Source organism: Protopterus annectens, chromosome 15.part0 (assembly GCF_019279795.1).
Source record: "Protopterus annectens isolate FY-2018-M chromosome 15.part0, PAN1.0, whole genome shotgun sequence".
Taxonomy (NCBI): Eukaryota; Metazoa; Chordata; order Ceratodontiformes; family Protopteridae; genus Protopterus; species Protopterus annectens.
This window is the reverse complement of record NC_056749.1, coordinates 425,963,529-425,982,312: the sequence shown is the minus strand read 5'-3', so window position 1 is coordinate 425,982,312 and position 18,784 is coordinate 425,963,529. Positions and strand designations below refer to the sequence as shown.

At 42.4% G+C, this 18,784-nt stretch overlaps 1 protein-coding gene across 1 annotated transcript in view; it reads right to left on the bottom strand.

Moving 5' to 3' along the window:
• Positions 1-18,784, bottom strand: part of CD99L2 (CD99 molecule like 2) — a gene marked incomplete in the record, with an annotated part of 1,047,726 nt that overhangs the window by 53,150 nt on the left and 975,792 nt on the right. The window contains 1 exon segment of the mRNA XM_044057164.1: positions 16,269-16,340. Coding sequence (XP_043913099.1) covers positions 16,269-16,340 — 72 coding nt within the window.

Sequence of the window (18,784 nt, the reverse complement as noted above, 5' to 3'; positions counted from 1 at the left end):
TAAGGCTTGTCAAGCTAATGGGCGGTAATTTCCAGGGTCTGTGGAGGCACCGCCTTTGTGAAGTGGGACCACAGTTGCAGTGCGCCACTCCTGGAGTGCGTATCCAGAGGTAAGACTTTGATTAAACAGCTGTCCTAGCTGTGGGTTTAATTCCTCATTGAGTTCGTGGAGCACACAGCCGGGGACACCATCGGGTCCCATGGATGCTGTGTTTTTGCTTTGGAGAGAGCAGTTCTCACTTGGGCGCTGGAGATGTTTGGGGGCTGCACTCATTTGGTATAGATATCTCTCCTTTTGGGGAGGGGAGAAGTTTGCACTGAACCTGTCAGCCAGTATGTTGGCAATGTCTGTAGGATCAGTAATCTTCACATCATTTTGAACTAGTTCTGAGCATATCTGGGAGTTTCCTCCTAGGTTTCTAACATAGCTAAAGAAGGCCTTATGATTGTCTTTTGAGTCTTTAGCTATTTTTCTCTCGAAATTTGCTTTGGATGATTTTATGAGAGCTCTTAGTTTTTACTTATAGTGATCAAGGGTGTCTTACCTTTTAAGGATTTTGCTCTATCTTGTAGTAGCTTCCTCCTTTGTTGTAGAGTTTGTTTATGGCTGGGGTCCACCAGACTGGACGCTTGCCTTTGGTACAAAGAGTCTTTGTTTTGCTTGGGATTGCCTTATCCATGCAGTCCTGCAGGTGCTGGTAGAAGGCGTTTGTAAGTGATTCAGCGGCTTGAGTATTGTTTTCCGCCGCTCGGGGCCTGAAAGGAGACCACACTAGTCTTTAGAAGTGTGAAGTCGGCTTTTGAGAAGTTCTTTACTGTGGTCTTTTTATTTCAGGTGGGGTGGGATGAGGACCTTCAGCGAGATTAGTTTGTGATCTGATCTCACCAGTGAGGGGTATACTTCGGTGTTGAACATTGTGCTCCCATGTTCGTGATGATGAGATCAAGTATGTTATCTCCTCTTGTGGGGATGGTGACTAGTTGTTCCATGGCATTTGAGTTTATGAATTCCAGGAACTTTTGGGCTAGGGTGTTTGGGCTTGAGTAGTGTTCCCAGTCTATATTAGGGTAATTGAAGTCACCTAGTATGATGGTGTTTGGTGATACATTTATCCCCTCTAGTGTTTTCAGGAAGGCCATGTGAGTTTCCTGAGTTTGTGAGGGTGGCCTGTAACATGCTACAATTTGCAGAGCAGTCTTGCCTATGGTTAATTGCACCTGGATGGTCTCCGATGCATCGTGCGTTGCCACCAGTCTTGAGGTGTGGGTGTCCTTGATGAATATGGATACCCCCTCCTTTCTTGGTATTGTCCGGATTTTGGGGCGGAACGCATGATATGAGGTAAAACCTGATAGCGCTGGGGTGCTCTCAGGAGCCTTGAACCAGGTTTCTGTCACAGCACAGACATCGATGTTCTCCATACTGAGAAGGGCCTCGAGTGCGTGCATTTTGAGATTTAGACTTCTGGCATTGAGCAGCATTACCCTTAGTTTTTTCCTTTTTGTGTTCTAGGGTGGTAGGTTTAGAATTTGAGCCTTGCCTAAAAAGGCACTATGGGGTGGCAAGAGCCTTTGCCAATATCCGGAATCCCAGGGTGACAGGTGCAAGCCGTCCCTTGCGAAGCAGCGTGGCTTGTCCAGCATGTCATCCCAGGCAGACAGATACTGGATCCCCTTTGAATGACACCAGTGTTTAAGCCAATTGTTAAAGCTGATCATCTTATCTCTGTATTGTGGCATCATTCTTGGTGAAGGTAGGATACTGCTCAAGGTCAGGGTCATACCTGCCTGGGCTACATAATCAGAGAGCTCCTCAATGTCTCTTTCATGTAGTCCAAGGAGGTGCGTCTCAGGTCGTTTACACCAGCGTGGACAATGACTGAGTCATATTTGTACCTGCTGTTGAGAGACCTGAGTGCTTGCGTTATGTGGCGGATTCTAGCGCCCGACAGGCAGCTTACTGTGACCTTCTCCTTACTCAGTCTGGTGAGCGGGACATCAGTGTGTCTGACTATGGAGTCACCAATGACTAGTGTGTCTGGCATTGTGTTTGGCCTTAAGGGCTGTGACTGTTTGACACTCTGACTGTGAGGTCTATGTGTTGCGGGTGTTGTGTTCTGAGGTGGTGGTTGTTTGGGTGTCTGCTTTGGTGGCCTCTGCTGTTTTGGTAGATTTTTGATCAGAGCCTCCGAGTATGTCTTTGTGTGTTTATGTGTATGATTTGAGGTTGTAATGGTACTATGTGAGACTGGGTCTATAGTGTGTGTGGTAACCTTCTCCTCCTGACTGGTCTTGCCAGTCCTATGTTGAGAGAGCTCAGCCTCCAGTTTGGCCGTATAGTTGCATCTCTCGCATGTATTTGTGTTTTGTGGGAGGAGGAAAGGGTTGTTCAGGTACATGAGGCAATTGAAACATTGCCTCAATATTCCCAGGTTCACCAGCTGAGCAGGAGAGGACACTAGCAACTGATCCCTCGACATGCTAGAAGGGTAGACGAAAAACTTTAAAAAGATTCCGGGGACGTGGGTGACCGAGAAATGGGGGTTGCCTTTTGGGGTACTATCTATGACAAGAGTGCCGTATCAAGGTAATAAGTACTGTAGGAGCAAGTGCTAGGTTTAATAGATAGAGAATAGTCTACTTGGAGTCAAGTAGAGTTGATCTTTTAGTTATAGGATACGCTGATTTGATCAGTAGTATAGTTCGAGGAAGGTAGTTTTAAGGAAAATTTGAAGAGTGGACTTTAGGTAGCCGAATAGTTTAAACCTGCTTAACCGGCACTGCCCTAGTGTGCAACAGTGGCAGCTCCGCTAAATCGCTAATGCGCTTAGCGCTTTATACCAGGGGCTGGAAAAGCTAGAAACTGGCCCAAAACGACCAATAAACTACTAGTTACTGGCTGAAACCTCACAAAACTGGACAAAAGGCAGCTCAATGCTTCCCACTCCCACTGGTAAGCAAGGTAGCTTCCTTCCCCAAATAAGGCAAGGAAACAGTACACAGGAACTACAACCAAAGCCCAGGAATCAGCAACTCTGAAACTGGACTAAACTAGTAAAGCAGGAAAGCAAGGTAGCTTCCCTTCCCGCAAATAAGGCAAGGAAACAGTACACAGGAACTACAACCAAAGCCCAGGAATCAGCAACTCTGAAACTGGACTAAACTAGTAAAGCAGGAAAAACAAGAGATATTTTTTCTTTTTTTCTTTTTTTTTTTCACAAAACAGGCAGAAACAGGTACAGCAAACACTTATAAATGCTATGAATCAGCTACTACAGCTTACACAGAAGAATTTGCTACAAATACAGTCAAATAGTAACAAACAAGGATTCCAAGTGCAATATTAAGTTAAATGCAGTAAAAGCAGCTTCAATGTAACAGAAAGGCAGGCGAAATACAGTTGCTAGGTATTCAGATGTGGAAAGCAACAAAAAATATACTTAGTATCAAGAAAAGTCGCTTATTCAGCTCTCTGCAGCCTGGATTACTCTGCTGGCCCACGTGGAGTCTGTGCTGAGTAGGTACAAGCTGAAAGTTTTATACCAGGGGCTGGAAAAAGCTAGAAACTGGCCCAAAACGACCAATAAACTACTAGTTACTGGCTGAAACCTCACAAAACTGGACAAAAGGCAGCTCAATGCTTCCCACTCCCACTGGTAAGCAAGGTAGCTTCCCTTCCCCAAATAAGGCAAGGAAACAGTACACAGGAACTACAACCAAAGCCCAGGAATCAGCAACTCTGAAACTGGACTAAACTAGTAAAGCAGGAAAGCAAGGTAGCTTCCTTCTCCCAAATAAGGCAAGGAAACAGTACACAGGAACTACAACCAAAGCCCAGGAATCAGCAACTCTGAAACTGGACTAAACTAGTAAAGCAGGAAAAACAAGAGATATTTTTTCTTTTTTTTTTTTTCACAAAAAGGCAGAAACAGGTACAGCAAACACTTATAAATGCTATGAATCAGCTACTACAGCTTACACAGAAGAATTTGCTACAAATACAGTCAAATAGTAACAAACAAGGATTCCAAGTGCAATATTAAGTTAAATGCAGTAAAAACAGCTTCAATGTAACAGAAAGGCAGGCGAAATACAGTTGCTAGGTATTCAGATGTGGAAAGCAACAAAAATATACTTAGTATCAAGAAAAGTCGCTTATTCAGCTCTCTGCAGCCTGGATTACTCTGCTGGCCCACGTGGAGTCTGTGCTGAGTAGGTACAAGCTGAAAGTTTTATACCAGGGGGCTGGAAAAAGCTAGAAACTGGCCCAAAACGACCAATAAACTACTAGTTACTGGCTGAAACCACACAAAACTGGACAGAAGGCAGCTCAATGCTTCCCACTCCCACTGGTAAGCAAGGTAGCTTCCCTTCCCCCAAATAAGGCAAGGAAACAGTACACAGGAACTACAACCAAAGCCCAGGAATCAGCAACTCTGAAACTGGACTAAACTAGTAAAGCAGGAAAAACAAGAGATATTTTTTTTTTTTTTTTCTTTTTTTTCACAAAACAGGCAGAAACAGGTACAGCAAACACTTATAAATGCTATGAATCAGCTACTACAGCTTACACAGAAGAATTTGCTACAAATACAGTCAAATAGTAACAAACAAGGATTCCAAGTGCAATATTAAGTTAAATGCAGTTAAAACAGCTTCAATGTAACAGAAAGGCAGTTGAAATACAGTTGCTAGGTATTCAGATGTGGAAAGCAACAAAAAATATACTTAGTATCAAGAAAAGTCGCTTATTCAGCTCTCTGCAGCCTGGATTACTCTGCTGGCCCACGTGGAGTCTGTGCTGAGTAGGTACAAGCTGAAAGTTTTATACCAGGGGGCTGGAAAAAGCTAGAAACTGGCCCAAAACGACCAATAAACTACTAGTTACTGGCTGAAACCTCACAAAACTGGACAAAAGGCAGCTCAATGCTTCCCACTCCCACTGGTAAGCAAGGTAGCTTCCCTTCCCCCAAATAAGGCAAGGAAACAGTACACAGGAACTACAACCAAAGCCCAGGTTTATGTCTAGCATTATGTACTGTTCTGTTAAGAACTCAACGGGTATTTCCTAAACCTCCATGAACATTTCAAATAGATAGGAATAACTGCCAATAAATAGGACATACTAAAGGGACGCAGTTCATAGGTAGGTACTAGGCTATCTGCCCGAAGACATTTACAAGCCTAGCCAGAGTGTGTCGGCTTTCGCCGCCCCATTGATTAATTAACTGATCCTCTGACAAGCAAAGCCAATGAAATGATCCCAGGGGTGTATTTTCTGTTACCCATCCACTTGTTAAGGTTTCTCTTGAAGAGTGTTAGTGAGGGGCTTTGCCTGACGTAATTTGGAATTTTGTTCCAAAGCATGGGGAGTCTCTGTGACAGGAATCTATCCCTCCAGCATGTTCTATTTATTGTTGTGGTGAGGTTTAGCTCACTAGAGCACGTGACTCACAGTGACTTGGATTTCTTTTGGTGGAGAATGTCCATCAATTCTGAGTTGGACATGGCTTTGTAAGTCAGGCATAGATCACCTGTGAGTAAGCAATATGCCACTTAGTACTGCCGGAGTTTTTTCAGTCGGGCTGCATAGGACATAAGTTTGAGACTAGTAATCCTCTTGGTGAGGTACTTTTGTGGTCTTTCCAGCTGTTAGAAGTGTCTTGTGAGGTACATCCCAAATGGGACATTGTACTCTATGATGGGTCTAATGAATGACGAGTAGAGGGGCACTACAACCTCTTTATTTCTAGATGCGAACCCTTTAGTAATTAGATGGGCCATATAAAAGGATTTTCTAACTACTATGACAATATGATTGTCAAAGGAGAGATTACTATCTACCTGGGCCCCCAGATATCTTATTACCTCTTCTGTATTAAGGCGGCTGCCACCTATGTGGTAATTCATGGGTGTTTTGTTTTTCCTAAATGAGATGACTATGCTTTTTTGACATTTAGCTTGAGGCCATGACTTTGACACCAGGTGTCCGTCTCAGTAAGGCCCTTATGGAGGATGTCCGTGTCAGCCGAAGAGTCAATTATGGCTCCCAGTTTGAAGTCATCAGCGAACTTGGTTAGCCATAGTCCTCCTGTGTTTGCCTGTACTTCTGAGAAGTATATGCCGAACAATAGGGGTCCCAGGACTGAGCCTTGCGGGACACCACTTGTGACTGGTTTAGAGTCGGACCTGGAGCCAGCTATTCTTACTGTGTGAGTTCTGTCTGTAAGCCAGTTGGCAACCCATCTCGTGATGTAGGGGGGGTTTATGTTCAGGCTGGTGAGTTTTTCTGTAATACCCGAGTGGGGAATGGTGTCGAAAGCCTTGGCAAGGTCAAGGTAGGCTGTGTGAACCACCTTTCCCTCGTCTATGGACTTGGTGACTGTCTCGAAGAAGTCCACCAGGTTGAGTTTACATGATCTGCCCTTAACAAAGCCGAACTGGGTCGGGTCAAGTGCTTGGAGGTTCCCAATGCCTTTGTTAATGAGTTCCATGATGATGCACTCCATAGCTTTGCAGACCAGGCTCGTCAGGCTTATGGGGCGATAGTTACCAGGGTCAGTTGTGGCCCCTCCTTTGTGGAGGGGAATAACTGTTGCTGTGCGCCATTCTATGGGCACGTAGCCAGTGGAGAGGCTGAGGTTGAACAGCGTGTTTAGGTGGGAGGTTAATTTGTTCTGTAGTTCATGCAAGATGCAGCCTGGGGCACCATCTGGTCCCACTGATGCTGTGTTTTTGACTTTTGAAAGGGCTATTTTCACCTGTGCTTCTGTGATTTTTGGGACACTACACTTTTCTGGTATTGTTGTGGGCCCTTTTGGAGGTGAGAGGGGGGTGAAGTTTGCACTGAATCTATCTGCCAGGATGTTGGCAGTATCAGTAGGTTCAGTATATTTTGTGCTATTTTGCACTAGTTCAGTGCATATCTGTGAGTTGCCACTTAGATTCGTAACATAGCTAAAGAAGGCTTTGTGGTTATCTTTTGAATCCTTGGCTATTTTTCTTTCGAAGTTAGCCTTGGATGATTTCATGAGGGACCTGTTTCTTACTGATTCTGATCAGGGATGTCTTTCCTTTTTTTCTGAACTAGTTTCCTCCTTCTACTGTATAGCCTGTTTATTGCAGGGGTCCACCAAATTGGTTTCCTTCTCTTAGAGGAGTGAGTCTTGGTTTTGCTAGGGATGGCATGATCCATGCATCCTTGTAGATGCTCAGAGTGCATTTGTAAAGGTTTCTGCATCTTGGGCAGCGTTATCCTTTAGCGTGGGGGCTGTGAAACTTACCACCTCTGTCTTAAGCAAGGTGAAGTTTGCTTTGGGAAAGTTTTTTACTGTGGTTTCCTTAGTTGGGGGTGGTGGGGTGTGGACATCCAGAGTGATTAGTTTATGGTCTGATCTAACCAGTAATGGGTTGACCTCCGGTGTGGAACACCTGTCGCCCATGTTGATAATGACGAGGTCCAATATGTTTTCACCTCTGGTAGGGGAGTTTACCAGCTGATCCAGGGCATTTGAGTTGATGAATTCCAGGAAGCGCTGGGCCTGGCAATTTGTACTCTAGCAGTTTTCCCAGTGAATGGTAGGGTACTTGAAATCGCCCAATATCAGGGTGTTTGGTAGGACCTTCATGTTTTCCAGTGTCTTCAGAAAGGTGGAGTGGTGGTCCTGGGTCATGCAGGGTGATCTGTAGCAGGCCACAATATACATTGCAGATTTGCCCGATGTTAATTGCACATGGATGATCTCAGGTACCATGCTGCGCCACTAACCTGGAGGTGTAGGTATCCTTGATGAATATGGATAAACCCCCTCCTTTTGTGTTTCGGTCTGTGTTCTGTGGCCAAAATGTGTGGTATGAGTTGTAGCCCAGTAGTGCTGGGGTGCTCTCTGGAGCCTTGAACCAGGTTTTGGTTACTGCACAGATGTCGATGTTCTCCACACTGAGGAGTGCTTCGAGCACGTGCATTTTGAGATTTAAACTCCTGGCATTGAGTAGCATAACCCTCAGTTTTTTGTTAATTGTGCTATTTACAGAGGTGGGTTTGACTTTTGAGCCTTGCCTAAAAAAGGCACTATGGGGGCAGCAAGAGCCTTGGCCAGTATTCAAAAGCCTAGGGGTGACAGGTGCAAGCAGTCTCTTGCGATGCAACGCGACTTGTCAAGCATGTCGTCCCATGCTGACAGACACTGGATCACCTTTGAATTACACCAGAAGCTTAGCCAATTGTTGAAATTGATCACTTTTTCTTTATACTGAGGTATCATTCTTGGTGAGGGCAGGATGCTACTCAGGGTCAGGGTCATACCAGCCTGGGCTACATGTTCAGAGAGCTCTTCCATGTCTCTCTTCATGTAGTCCAGGGAGGTATGTCTCAGGTCATTCACACCAACATGAGCAATGACAGAGTCATATTTGTACTTGTTCTGGAGTGACCTGAGTGCTTGTGTTATGTAGCGGATCCTGGCTCTCGGCAGGCAGCTAAAAAGTAACCTCCTGCTTGTCCAGCCTAGTGAGTGGGACGTCAGTATGCCTGACTATAGAATCACCTATTACTAGCGTGTTAGGTATGTTATTTCGCCTTAAGGGCTGTGATTGTGTGGCACACTGATTTTGTGTTTTATGTGCTGTCTGGTTTGTGACAGAAAGTGCAGGTTTTTTGGGTGTCTGCTTTGGAGGTCTCTGATGCTTTTGCAGGTTTTTACTTAGAGCCTCCGAGTATGATTTTGTGTATTTATGTGTATTTTTTGCCAGTGCTGTTTTAGTAGATCTGTGTGCGGCTGGAGTTGTGGTGCAAGTGTTAACCTTCTCCTCTTGACTGTCTGTTCCAGTCTTGGGTGGAGACAGCTTAGCTTCCAGTTTGGCTGTATAATTGCATCTCTGGCATATGTCAGTGTTTTGTGGTAGGAGGAGAGGGTTGTCTGTGTACCTGAGGCAGTTGTAACATTGCGTCAGCATACCCAGAATCACCAGCTGGACTGGAGAGTGCACCTGAAGTTGCCCTTTGGTCATGCCTGAATAGTAGGGTGAGCTTCTTAGTTGCTTGGTTGGTGAGGGGTGAATAAAGAGCCTTGCCCTGCTGGGCAGTGTCAGGGTATATTAGTGCTAGCTATTAGGTCTGAGCAAGTGCTGGGCTGTAAAGATGGTTTTTGAGTGCTTAGGTTGAGAGTTAAACTAGTTTCAAGGGAAAAACTGAACAGGAGACTTAGTGGAGCTGGGAATAATTTAACCATAGCTAACTGGCACTGCCTGGTGCACAACACCATGCAAACACAGTTTTTATAGTAGGGAAATGAAAGAGATAGAAATTAGCCCAAAATGGCCAATAAACTACTAACTTCTGGGCTGAGTTATTACTCTTTTACATGATCTTCCATTACATATAAAACAGTAACATCCTCACTTCCTTTGAGGAGACCCTGATTGGGTGGGCACTCAAATTCATCCTGGACAAGACCTGTTTGCCCTTCTGGGGGTAGGAGATGCCATATGAAGGTGGGCACTGTTAAGATGATTCTAATCCATGGACTGACACTGCCTTGGAACTTGAATGAATCTATGAATATGCACAGATTAAGCAGATCTGGAGAAGTGGGTCAGCACCCCCCCCCCCAAACAATGTGTGTCAGTTCAATCATGCAGCCAGGAATTAGTATTTACAGCCGGATACCAGTATCTTACCTAGCAAGCCCTTAAGGCATAACACTCAAAAAAAATGTTTTTCTTGGCATTGGAGACTCCATAGTGACACACATGATGTCCCATTCACTGGGTTAGATAAGGAGAAAGTCATGGCCAGCTGCCTGACTGGTGCCTGGATATGTCAGATCACACATGCACTCAGGTTTCTCAGCAACAAGTACCACAGCTCATGTTGGAAGAATGACCAGAGATGTACCTCACTGGACTGTATGAAGAGAAACATGACTGAGATCTCAGTGCATGTCCCAGGCAGGTATGCCCCTAGCCTTGAGCAGCATATAACCGTCACCTAGAATTATGCCACACTATAAACAAAAAATGATCTATTTCAATAACTGGCTCAGTTTTGGTATCATTCAAAGGGGATCCAGATTGTCAGCTTGGGATGACATGGTTGATGAACCTTGCTTGCTTTGCCCAAGACCGTCTGCACCTGGCACCCCTAGGCATTCAGCTGCTGGCAAAGGCTCTTGCCTCCCCAACAGTGCCTTTTTTAGGCAAGGTTTCAAAAACAAAATTGCCAACCTTAACAATATAAGGGTTATGCTGCTAAACGCTATGAGCTTAAATGAAAAACTGCATACCCTGGAAGCACTTCTATCGCTGGAGGATGTAGATGTCTGTGCAGTCTCAGAAACCAGTTCAAGGCCTCAGACAGTACCCCAGTCTTGCAAGGCTACAATGCCTTCCATACCTTCAGACCGCAAAAAAAAATATGTGAGAACCAAAGGAGGCTGTGTTTCTATCTATATTGGAGATAAATTCATTTCCTGATTAGTAAGACTAGACAACTCCATGGAGTTACTTCATGTCCAGATTACTATGGGTAAGACCCCCCCCCCATTCAGGTTATAGCTAGTAATAGATCCCCCTCCATGGATTATGATGTGCATGAGGCCAACTTGACCAAACGAGTCAATCCAAATATTGCCAAATACTCTGGTCATGGGGGATTTCAATTATCCCACCATCAACTGGGAAACCTACTCTAGCCCTAACTCACTAGTGCAAAAGTTCCTTGACTTTGTTAACTCAAATGCCCTGAAGGAATAGCTGTGTAAAATCTTACTGTAACCATTGATGTCCTTCTCTTCCATGTTGCAGTATTCTTAAGTGTGGGATACTCTGACTGAGGAGACCCGAACATCGGCTCCTATACAAAAGCTTAAGCCTGGTTGCTGCAGGTGCGTGGGGTGTCACACACAGGGCCATAAACCAGGGACCTTAAATGTGATTTCTGCACGCACAGACCACAGAACTTAATTGCCCAGTCGGACAGTTGAGTACAAAGAGCAAAATGATGTCCACAAGAAGTGTGAACTGCCACTTGTTGGCAAGTCTGACTGTAGTCTAGGTGGTGCTCTAGTGTGCCCTTTAGACAGGTCAATAGGAATGAAGGGGGGCAGGACGGAGTGAAGGAATACTGCAACATGGAATAGAAGGATATCTATGGTTATGGTAAGATTTTACACAATTATTCTACGTTGCAGTATTCTTAGTGTGGGAGAGTGCCAGAGCTTAGGAAGGTGGAAACCCTGCCCTGACTCTTGAGACATGGTCCAATTTGTAGTGTCTGGTAAAGGTATGTATAGTGGACCAGGTGGCTGTGTCCAGGCCTTTGAGGAAGGCTTTGGAAGATGCCACGGCCTGGTAGAGTGAGCTCTTACCCCCTTAAGTAGGTCCTTGCCATGGTGGGAGTAGCAGAAGCAGACAGTTTTTCTGATCCATCAGGAGATGGTTTGTTTGTAGACTGCATTACCCAGGGCCCTGGGGTGGAAGGATAAAAATAATTGTTTGGATTTTCTGATTGATTTAGTTTTGTCTAAATAAAACCTTAGTTCCCTATGAAAGTCCAGGGAATGCAGTTTCCTCTCACTGTCATTAGTGGGAGAGGAGAAGGTGAATGGACTGGTTTAAGGACAGTTCATTGACCACCTTTGGCATGAAAGAAGGGTGGGTAGGCAGGCCATGAGAGCTTGTAACTCTGACACCCTTCTAACAAAGGTAAGGGCCACCAGCAAAACAGTCTTCCATGTGCACATTTGAAGTGTTGCAGAACTGGTTGGCTCGAAAGTAGGCAGTGTGAGTTTTTCTACAATAAAGTTTAAGTCCCAAGGGGGTGGGACAAGCTTTCTTGGTGGTCTGATGTGCAAGACCCCTTTCAGGAATAATTTAACATCTAACGTGGCTAGTAGAGGGGGTTCTAGGGGTAAGCAGGCAGAAATTGCAGATAGGTGGACTTTCACTGAGGAGTACAAAAGGCCTGCCTTGAGAAGTTCACACACATGGGTGAGGACTAGAGGGGTATCCGCTTGAAAGGGATCCCTCTGGAGACACGACTTGGAGAAACTTTCCCTTTTTCACATGTATGATCTCCTTGTAGTAGGTTTCCTCGCCTCCGTCAGGACTGAAAGTATGTCCTCAGAATAGTGGTGTCTGAAGGGAAGTAAAAGTTGATCACCCAGAGTGTTAGACATAACATCTGTAGGTGAGGATGAATGAGTGTTCCCTTCTGTTGTGTGAGTAGGTCCACCATGTGGGGTAAATTGTGGTGATTGCAAAAGAGTGAGTAGCTTTATCATAGGCTGACTTTCTAAAGCAACACATCTTACTTCTATTACATAATCAGTTTCCATAAGAGAAATTAAAAGTGTTTCTCTTTGTATTGAAATACATAACCAAGAAAGGCTATACTGTGGCACAAAATAATTTAACAAATCCAGTTTACCTCAGTGTCATTCTTCTGACACTGTCTCCAAATGACACAATACTTGATAATTTCATGGTAACAATGCATTTCCTCATACATGGCTGCAGCTAAGGTCTGAGTAACATCAATGTGGCATTAGAAGTGGCTACATAGTTGCTGCCACCATGGCTGATTTTTAAGACTAAGGCTACCTAATACAAAACACAGTTCCTCATGTGCCTGGCTGAATATAAAAACGCAATAAGAAAACTGTGTGCCACAGTGTTTGAGCATAGGATTCTGTAGACATGCAACATTCTGTTTGTGTATTACTAGCAGCCTTCACTGACATCAGCCCATGTACAGTCAGCAATAATAAATGTGAACTGTATGGAAAGGCAGACGTTCACAGGTAAGTAATAGGATAGCTGTCCTTGCAGGTCATTTTAAGTCTAGCCAATTTCTTTTCAAAGGTGAGACTCAAACCATGTATCTCGTGTCTTTGAGGTAAACACTTTAACCATTAAAACATTTATTTATTTTTATTTATTGTCTTTTGTTTACCGGGAAAGTCCACTGGGCTTAGAAGCCCATTTTCAGTGGTGGCCCAGGGAGAAAAGCTCCATGCAGTTAATTATAGATATAACATTGTATCAAATTTGAAAATAACAAGAGAGAAGTAACAACAGAAAATTACAAGTGGATGTTAAAAAGTGAATACAGAGGTTAAAAGTTTTCTGACTGTAGCAATACAGGAACAACAAAGAAACACGAGGGTGTTGAATGTTACAGAGTAATTACATAGAACGGTACTTGCATATTATCGCAACCACAGCCATTGCATGAGAAGCAGCTCATTTCCAAGCCCTTCTTCTGCCGACATATGTTGGCAAAGTTACTTGGCAAGTGTGTTACTGAAATGTCTGCTATTACAGTGACTTTTATTTCAACACATTTAGCTGTATGGGCAATGAAAGACCACATATTTTACCACTTTCAACCCACTCAATAATATGTAAGTACCAGTAGCTCTGGACAGGCGTCCAGTTTGTAAGACAGTTTGAAACAGCAATGTGTTAACATCTGGCCCTATTTTTGGGGAGTTTGACCCACAATTATTTTACAATTTCCACTGATTTCATCTAGTAACACATTGAGAGGTATGCGAAGAATTGCAGAAACCAGCTATAGTACTGTTACATCAGTGACTGCAGTTGTTATGGTGCCTTGCTTGCTGACGGTGGTATCTGTCTTGTGTTTCTTTCTTTTTACTTTACCTAGGTACAGCACAGCAGTAATTAATTTATAAAACACCCAATGTAGATTCAGCCTGCAAATGTATTTTTATTTTGACAATATTTAAAATGAGATGGATCTCAACACTTACAACCACACACACTGCACATCAACACAACGTGGGTTGAGTAGTTTGTACCGAAATTCTGACAGTTGGGGCTGATGGTCTTGGTTATATGCAAAGTCGCATCTTTTATTATTGAAATCACCCAAAATAGTCAGTAGTTAATATTGTAGTCGAAATTAATTAGAAAACTTTCTCAGAAACTGAACAACTGTGAAAAACTATCACTTCTTACTTACTATCGAGCGGTTTGCAATGTGGTTGCGATAATACGCAAGTACCCATAGAACACTTGTGCTTTGGTTGTGACAAACATAAGATGATGTAGTATTTACAATATTTACAAGTAGATATAATTTTTGGAAGAGAAATAACAAGGAAGGGAAAAGAGAGAGAGAGAGAGAGAGAGATAGATAGAGAGGAGAACAGACTGATGAGGAGGGAATGGGTGAGGAAGGGGAGGCTTAAGTGCTAGGGAGAGTGTGTCAGGGAAGTGTTTTGTAGAGATACGGGTAGGTAGCTTTGGGGCAAGTTAGAGTCAGTTGGAGTTAGAAGTTTGCAGTATTAGAATAGGCTAGAGTATGTATATCTGAATACTTGGGAGAATTAGATTATGGCGCAGTCAGTAGTGGAACACTTGCATATCCATTTGGATAGAAAATAAAGGTGTAATTCCTTTTTAAATGTAGAATGCCATTGTTGGGAGCAGATAAAGGGAGGGAGGTTGTTCCAGGCTTTGGCTATTATCCAAGAGTATAGTACTTGTCCTACTAGTAACTTGGGTTTATGAACTTGGAGGAGGAATTTGTTTTCGGATCGTAGGGACCTAGCAGGGTTATAGAGGGTAATTAGAGAGTTCAGAACAGGGCAGTCCTGGGGCTTGAATATTAGCTTGTCTGTACCTGTAAGCTGTAGGAGAAGTAGGGAGTGGAGGAGTTCCAGCCATTGCAATTGTTTTGAGGGCTAGACAGTGGTGTGCAGAATGGTGATTGTTGGTAACGAATTTTGCTATCTTGTTATGGCAAGATTCCAATTTTGTGAGTAGTGAGGACTGTAGATTTAGTAGTAATGGGTGCCATAGGTTAGTGAGGGTAGGAGGTATGATGACGATAGAGTTTGTTTGGTTGGGAGAGAGAGGAATTTACTATGCTGGTAGAGAACTCCAAGTTTTTGTGGGTTTTACTTACACAGTTCTGAATGTGAAGGTCAAATTTGAGGTTTTCATCGATTATTACTCCCAGTAATTTAGTATGGGTTACTAACTCAATCTCAATTGAGTAAATTTCAAGGTTACAATTGTTGGTAGGGGTATTTTTCTAGGGAGGGAATATCATCAGTTTGGAATTTTTTGGATTTAAGGAGATGTTTTTTGTGAAGCTATTTTTCAACTGCAGTAAATGATGCTTGGGTGGATTTTTGTAGGCTATCCAGGGTTTTAGCACAGCAGACTATAGTACAGTTATCGGCGTACTGGATTAGGGACCCATGCTGAATAATATGGTTCAGGTTACTAATGAAGATATTAAACAAGAGAGGACCTAGGACAGAGCCCTGAGGTACCCCTATTGGATTGTGCAGAAATGGAGAGATGGAGTTATGCCATTTGACTGCATGCTCTCAGTTTGTGAGATAGCTCTTGAACTAGTTAACAGAATGGGGAGTTAGGCAGACAACTGGGAGAGGAGGTATGGTGGGAGATAGTGTTGAATGCTTTTGATAAGTCCAGAAAAATGGTTGACACTATGTTACTTGAATCACGAGCTTTGGTGATTTTGTTAAGGAAGAAGATAAGTGCAGTAGATGTGCTATGGCCAGGGCAGAACCCATGTCGTGTAGAGGAAAGGATGCTGTTTTTCAGTAGATATTTTAAGAGTTGCTTTTGTACACATTTTTCAAGAATTTTGGAGATAGTATAGCAATGGGACGAGAATTGGAGATATCAGTGGATGGGCCACCTTTGTGAAGTGGTAAGATGATGGCTTTTTTTCCATAAATTGAGGACATAGGCTTACTGAGGGGATCTATTTATTAGGATGCTTATAGGGTATGCCACTGAATCGGCAGCGAGTTTTAGAAATTTAGCAGGAGTCTTATCTGCTGAGTTTGAGCATGGTTTTAGTTTTAACAATATTTTTTTAATCAAAGAGGTGGAGATGGGTGAGAGGTTTGTTGTGTGCTATTTGATTGAAGAGAGAAGTTGTTGGGAGTAGTGGAGCAGGGTAAAGGGGTGGACTTTTGTGGTGAAGGGGATGGTGAGGATGTAGAAATGTCTGGGAGTGGAAGGGAGAAAGTCGCTGTAATTTTGGCTATGGTGTCTATGAAATATGAATTAAAGCGACTGGCTATTTGTTGTGGTTGCATGTCAGGATGTGGTCAGGGGTTGGGCTTAGTGCCAGGTGTTATTCCCTAACTCCTCCAAATTTTTACTACTTGGAGCAGGTAATGTAGATGCTAACAAGCAGCCATTTCTCTAAATACCCACTCTGCTCTGTTAATGTTACAGAATATACTCTGTTCTTACCCTGAGGTTCCTCTATTGCCACAGCCACTCCTTCCATGGTTTGTCCTTTTGCGTATTCTGCATTCAGGCCTTCTGTAGGTGAAAAACAATTAGAAGCTTTTGTCATGGTAAAGACATTTAGATTACAATTTTTACACTTCATTCCAAATTGTGCTAGCAGTACTTACATTCTGAATTTAAGAAATGAAACAAGTTACACTTCCAGATAACCAATAAAACACATTACATTTTAATCCTTTCTAATGAACCAATAAAATAACTGTACAAAGATGATACAAAAGATTTTTGTAGGTACACACACTCACATAAACCCTTCACTGAAACATTCTGAAAAAAATTTACCTAGGTGACATCAGATGATCTGCACTGCTGCAAGTAATATCACTCTGAAGTACATCTTCATGACTGCACCTACATGTAAGCACTGTTAGAGTAGCCAAAAGGGCATACACTGTGATTACAGAAGAGGCAGTAAAATCCTAAAAAATGACAGCTATGTCTACTTACCAAAGTTAGGAAATATTATTCTGTAGCCAAATTTTAAACGGTATGTCTACTCACTCCATGGAGAACGCCACCACTTTATACCTTTGTTGTCCTTACCAGTTACTGAATACAATGCCATATTCTGTAGCCATTAAAAAAACACTAATTATACAATGACCCCCCCCCCCATTAATATTCTAAAATGTGCACGCTGATTGATATACAACGTGCACACTGACCAAAGACTTATACTAATGGAAAAAGTCCGGTTGCCCGGACTTTTTCCATTAGTATAAGTCTTTTTTTTTTTTTTACAGCAATGGAGAACGCAAGATTTTTGTAAGAAATGTTGTACCAAGTTCAGATATTTTAGTCTTTCATAATAATTTACATTTTCATATCCATGGATGCCCTTGGTATACTTCCGCTGTACTCTTTCAAGTTTACTCATGCTTGTTTTCTTACAAGGTTTTCATACGGTTATTCTATACTCAAGTTTGGGTCTAATGTAATTAAAAAACAATTACTTCATCACTTCTGAGTTCCTAGATTTTATAAATCTTTTTATACAACCTATAGGTCTATAACTATCATTAACCAATTGGTTGATATGATTAGAAAAACTCAAAGGACGATCTACCCATGTCCTTACATAAATCTACAGTTTCAATCACTGTGTGCTGTATTACATACCTTTCAGTTTATGGCTCCCAAATCTCACATGCTTAGTTTTTGATGTATTTATCAGCATATTATTCTCCAGTGCCCAAAGGGTCAATTTATTCAAGTTCTTTTTCAGACATGCCCTGTCTGTAACACATGTAATCAGTTTACTCAGTTTCAGGCATCTGCATACAGACTGCAGAACACCTCATATGAAAACGATAGGTCTGAAAGATGCAATCTAAACAAATAAGAGCCTTGGACACTTACCTGTGGGACACCATGGCTGTAAACAAAAATTTCACCTGTCCAACTGCTGTATGATACTTGCCATATCCTATTTGTAAGCCATGCAGCTATCCATCTTATCAAGAGTACATCAATTCCTAGTTGTTCTTACTTAATGATTAGTGTTTTGTGTATGACTCTTTCAAATGCTGAAGTTAAATCTATATAAGTTGCATCACAGCAAATTTTTTTCATTCACAGCTGTTATTACATTATACTGTTAAAGAACATCATGCTATAGATGGTAAAAGATCTATTTTTAATATATACACACAGTTAATATAATCTATATACGTACATATATATATATATATATATATATATATACACACACACAAACACACATATATAGTTTCATGTCTATATGTGTGCGATTGTATGCATGTGTGTGTGTGCCCGTGTAGTGCGAATACAGTTTATATGCAAGAGACTCATTCTAAGCTACAATCGTACATTAAATGGCCAACCACATGCAATCAGATGTATTGTAGCAGATGTGTCACACTTACGGACTCATTAAAACTCGTCCCACAGTTGCAGGGAGCTTGATGAATGAGGATTTGTGAATATTCATCCTCAGTTATATAAGGCAATGCCTGATTCAGTTCTTTTTGAAAGTCTATCCTGGAATGCATTGCTAGGTGAGCTGTTAAAGTCCATCTGGGAGTTCTGATGGGTAAGGGTTTGACTGTTTTAGTTACGCTCTGTTGTCCTTCTCTAGGTGCATGTTCACTGAAATACCATACACTCTGCTTCTATGTGCATACATTCTATTTTAATATATATATATATATATATATATATATATATATATATATATATATATATATATATATATATATATATATGTTCACAATAAATTCGAAATCCCAAAATCTCGAGTTTCAGAATACCAAGTTCAGAATCTCGAGATCTTGGAATCTCGAAATTGTGAACCCCCACAAAACACCACCCAACACACTAAAACATGTGTATGCAGGGGGGCAAGCGCCCTGCACCTCCCACACCCCCCGCAACTTAAATATACCAACTCCAAGATCGCACTACAGTGAGGACAAGGGAAATCTTCCGTCCGGGGA